Raw genomic sequence first — 5,410 nt, 5'->3', positions numbered from 1 at the left:
TTGGTTAAACGATTAAATCGACTGAAATGCATTTAAAATTAGTTTAATGGTTTTATACAAGGTTTTTGAACTGCCGTTATTAACACCTGATTTTTGAACCGACGTTATACAAGGTTTTTGAACCAATGCGGCCCACCCCCTGAACCCTCTGATTCACGCTGAACACCCGATCAAACCCTTCCGGTCACTCATCGAGAAATCCAAAGAACCCGAGTTTCAACTCAAAAACCCTTAGATCCACCATTAAATCTTTTTGAAACCAATCTGATGACCCCAATCAACACCCATTTGCACCTCAATTCTCAGATTAGACGCCATCATTAAATCCTAGAAAACCTAAAGTACCTACCCACAAATTTCATATCAAGATTCCTTCATTTACCCTTTCATCAAACAAAGATTCTATTCCAAGCCCTCTTATCAGCCTATACCCTCATAACCCAAATCCCTTCAATCTTAACACATACAAACTAATCAGACCATATCATTAAAATGTAGATGCACAAAAACACCTGCCCACAAAGCTTTAATTGAAAATTCCCTCGTTTACTCTTTCATCAAACCAAGATTCTATTTTGGATCTTATAAATGACTTAAATTCCTACCATTTCGACACTCCTAAATTGATCAGACATTACCACCAAATCTTAGATACTCTAAAATACCGACCTATAAAATTTCAGCCCAAAATACCTTTTTTCGTCCATTTATCACACCTAGGCTCCATTTTAAGGCTCTAGATTGAATGAACCACTACTCTTCCAAATCTGCCAAATCTGGGTCGAGTTGGTTTGAGTTGGACCAATCCGATATTTTCAATTAACTCAAAATGTCCAAAACCTCATCTTTCCTATTTTTAGTCAAAAGTTCCTCAATTTACCCGTTCACTCAAAATATTCCGTTTCAGCCAATAACACCAGCTCACACAAAACCCTCAATGCGGTCGGACGCACCTCGAACCTCTACATTTTAACTCTTAACCCAAACCCCTCATTATTGGACCTGGTTTGAACCCCCTGAACCGACTTTTACCCGAGAATCCGATACTGCGAAATTATCAAAAAATACCCCTGGATCCCCTAAAAATTACTAAGCTGCATCGCCCCCTCTAAAAATCCAACGCTCGCCCTAATCGAGGGATACACTGTTCATCGTCACTCTTGTTCAAACAGTACCTGAGCGGCGGCTGCATTATCACCGGCCATCGATCTCTTCTCTCTCTCTCCCTCTCTCTCGCTCTCTCCTTCTCCTTTTTCTTCTTCTTCTTCTTCCATTTTTTTCCAATTCGAAGAGAGGCACTGTTCACCTTCTTCTACCTCTGGATGCTGAACCAGCGGCGAAAATCGTTTCAATCTTTTTTGGGCCCCTCTTTCCTCTCTCTCTCTTCTTTTCTCCCTCTCTCTATCTTCTTCTTCTTTCTTCCCTTTTCTTCTCCCTTCACTTGCTTTCTTCCTTTTCCCTGACCGGCATCACTTTCAGGTCGTCTTCAATCTCTCTCTGAAGTAGAACCAATCACGGGGAAAACCTCTTAACTGTGAAATTTATTTTGTTTTCATCAAAATTTCGGTGATTTCTCACCGTTTTTATCAGATCATTCCTATTCCCCAACAACAACATCAGTTCCCTTCATCCTTTCGGTTCCCAAAATTAGTCAAAGGTCCTCTGTTCTCCATTGTCATCGATCAACCAAGATCATTAGAAGCGGCAGCTAGAGTCATTCCTCTCCCCATTTTAAATCAGATTAGCATCAGAGTTTAGGAACTACACGATCATCTCGGGCCAAAATGCTGTCAGGTAACTTACTCCCAAGGTTCTCTTCACAAACTGTTTTTCCTCTTACTATATTGCCAAGATTTGATTTAATATCTAACTATTCTACCTCTTGAAACTAAAATTATATTGATTACAAATCCCTGTTGATATTATATTGATTTAATATCTAACTATGTCGAATTCACTGAGTTATTGGGTAATAGGGAGTTTCAAATTAAAGTAAGAGATGTCGAATTCACTGAGTTATTGGGTAATAGGGAGATATGGTCGGAGGTGGCTATCACGTTCAGTCACCGGAGGGTCATTCATCTCAGATGAAATATTTGTAAATAAAATTAATTCAATGAATAAGGGGAAGGTGAGAGCAAAGATGACAAGAGGGAACAAATGACAAGGTAAGAAAAAAAGGAAAAAAAAATATTAATTAAATTAGAACAAAGTTGAAAGGTGAGGTTAGTATAGATTTAGACATGTTTAGGTGGTAGGAGGGGACAAGTCACCGAAAGGGGAAGGATAAAAGAAATGAAGAAAAAATGATATAAAAATAAAAGAATAAAAAATAAAGTAAAAATTTAAATATAATTAAAAAAGATAATAAAATAAATATATAAATAAATCAATAAAAATAAAAATAAAAAAATTAAAAGATTCTATAAATATATAGAAAATAAAAAATGAATAAAAATAAAAATAGGTTTCTATAAGAAAACAACATAAGCAAATGATAAAAATTCAATTAAAAAGAAAAAGGAAATTAAATAAAGACATATTTAAGTAGAGGATTTTTTTTTTTTTGTGATAGTTTGTTCATGAGTTTGTTTAGCTTAATTGTTTATTAATTGTTCTTGGTCAATGGTTTGTTTGCTCTAATTTGTGCTTATTGCGAAATCCCATGTGGGCCCCACCAATTGGACTTGGGAGAGGGGTGCCTAACTTCTTTCCTCTCCCATCCGAGTCTTACTCGAACTGATTTTGGAGTCACTGTTAGAACCAAACGGTTTTGAAAATCATTCTTGGAGGTCCCATCACCTCCATTTTCATATCTAATGGATGGTGACTCTATTTCCAACCTAGGTGAGCCGTTTTCCTAATGCTCACAGCTAGAGGTGTAAATCGGGCCATGTCGCCCGCGGCTCGGCCATGCACGGCACGGCACGACACGACTGAGCCGGCCGTGTTGCCTGCGGGCCGACACAACCTAACTCATATCAACCCAGCATCACCCATATATATATATATGTATGTATTTTATATATTCTATATATAGTTATATAATATTATATAAATTATAATTATATAATAATATATAGTACATAGTATATTAATAAAATAAATATTTTTTTAATTTTATTATACTAATTTATTTAATTATTACATATATAAGCAATTTTATACACAAAATTCATATAAAATTAAAATTTTAAGTTTTTTTGTCAATTTGTTTTAAATAAATAGCTTTGGCCCGATGCACGGCCTGGCATGACCCACGGGCCGTGTCGGGCCAACCCCCAAAATTTTCATCGGGGAGGGCAGCACGACCCGTGACGACCTGCGGGCCAGCACGACACGACCTGCACAAAGTGTGGACCACTTTACACCTCTACTCACAGCCGTCGACCTAGAAAATGGTGGCTAGAACGACTCTGGTTCCGAATCATTTTTTAAAACATTAGTTTTATATGCATCTCAATCAGATTCAGTTAATAAAATAGACAAATTGATAGTACCAGTTCGGTTGGCAAAACTAAATTAAACGTAACGAACCGATCTGTTTTCAAACAAGAGCCCACAACTACTTATAAAATGAGTCCCTCTATTATGTCTACCTTACCATTCTCTCGTTTCATTAAGCTCTATTTCTCTCTACGTTTCTTTCTTTTCAAGCTTTTTTTTTTTCTCTTACATTTTTTTTTTCATGGCAACAGAAGCAGGAGAGGGAGCCACTGGAGCAAAGGGAGGTAATACTAATATATTCTATTTCTTTCATTTGACTTAGGTTTCTTTCTCTTATTTTATTGTTTATCTGGAGTTGCAGATTTGGGGAGGAAAATCGATGACAAAACAGAGGAAGTCAAAGAATCAGTTGAAGAAGCTGAGAAGAGACAATATGCTGCATGGAAAACATCGATGAAAGAAATGGAGTACATTGAAAACAAAATAAAGGAGGGAAACGAGGATTTGCTCAGGGAAGTGAAGAGAGAAATTGGGGAACTGAAGAGAGAAATTGGTGAAGAAATTGGGGAAGTGAAGAGAGAAATTAGGGAACTGAAGGATTTGATGAGAGAAATACTTGAAGAGATAAAAGAGATGAGGAAGACGATGGTGAAAACTGTAATCACTGTTTCATGTGTGGTTGTATTTGGAGTTGCAGTTTTATATAAGAAAATGTTTTAGTGAGTGGAGAACTTTACTCCACTCAATAATTTTCTAACTCTTTACCTTAAATGCTGATTGTTTTAGTTTGATTTTACTACAAACAATTGGAGTGGATGTGTTTTATAGCCTTATTTCTTGTATGATGCATTTGCAAAGTAACATAATGCATCTCACGGCCAAAGATGCTTGTCACCTCTGAATCCAAGCTCCAGCTTTGCAATTGGAGGTGTCAGCACCACCAGGCCCGAGGTAAATTTCGCGAATGCAGAATCCTGATCTTGATTAAACTTTGAATATGAAGTCCTGAATTAGATATTTAATTTTATCCTTTGCCAAAATCCTGTGAGAGTTTTTGCACTCTGCTGAACCAATGCATTGTTTATCTATACTAATAATTAATATTTTAACTCTATTTCTTCCATATAAATAATTATAACTATGAGTATCTTTCATTGTCTCATATCTTTAAAGATCCTTTGAAATACCAACAAATTGTGAACTTGGGCTGAAGTGTGGGGTTTCCGCTTTCATTCAACTTCTTGTGGCATCAATAGAGCTACATTAACTAGGATCCCATGTTGAGAACCACAACATCCTAAAGAGTCTAATTCCTGGAGTAGAAGAGCAAACATGTTTTTTGTGACAAAAGTAAAAGTTGGTGCTTAACCAATCATTTTTAGTATGTCATTGATAAAGGTTAGAATGATTGAGATTTCACTAGGACAAGTGTCGCAATACCCTTGGACTAGGAGTAAAAACTTCACTAGATGATGATGCAAATTGCATAAGCAATTGTTCTTATATGAGTTGAAGTTTTTATTCCAAATTGAATTGAGAATTTCGTAACTCCATGAAAAAGAAAATCACTACTTGTCAGTATAAGGCTTGTTTACCCCCCAAAACCAAAACACCCCTGTCTAGCCATTCTCAACAGTTCCCCAAAGAGTGATGCAAGTGTGTTATTTATACTTTTCGGAATGAGCCTCAAAGTTGAGACTCAAGGCAAGACGTATTATATACCTTTTAGAATGAGCCTCAACCCGACAGGCTGACACAACCCCCCCTCCTTTGAGGCTTGGAACAAGTAGTGTTAAACAAGATCACATTGGAGAAGTTTCTCATAGATGATAAAGATATCTTTCAAAAATTGAAAAGAGTTTTCCCTCACAAAAAAGCTGGTATAATGCAAAGTATAAAAGTTACCAAATGGCCTTAGTTTCTCCCAAATGTCTCTTTCCTTAAAAAAGACTGTTTTTGAAGA

General features: G+C 36.4%; 1 protein-coding gene across 1 annotated transcript; it reads left to right on the top strand.

Moving 5' to 3' along the window:
• The first annotated feature begins 1,103 nt into the window (after window positions 1-1,103).
• Window positions 1,104-4,313, top strand: LOC148802803 (uncharacterized). The gene is made up of 3 exons (XM_088896933.1): window positions 1,104-1,794; window positions 3,699-3,731; window positions 3,809-4,313. The coding sequence occupies exons 1-3, from the start codon at window positions 1,785-1,787 to the stop codon at window positions 4,165-4,167; spliced, it is 402 nt and encodes a 133-aa protein (XP_088753059.1). The 5' UTR covers window positions 1,104-1,784; the 3' UTR covers window positions 4,168-4,313.
• Window positions 4,314-5,410: the final 1,097 nt, after the last annotated feature.

This window comes from Nelumbo nucifera, chromosome 2, assembly GCF_055504915.1.
Source record: "Nelumbo nucifera cultivar China Antique chromosome 2, China Antique-T2T, whole genome shotgun sequence".
NCBI lineage: Eukaryota > Viridiplantae > Streptophyta > Magnoliopsida > Proteales > Nelumbonaceae > Nelumbo > Nelumbo nucifera.
Note: the sequence above shows the minus strand (reverse complement) of the source record. Positions and strands in the feature narration are given on the sequence as shown.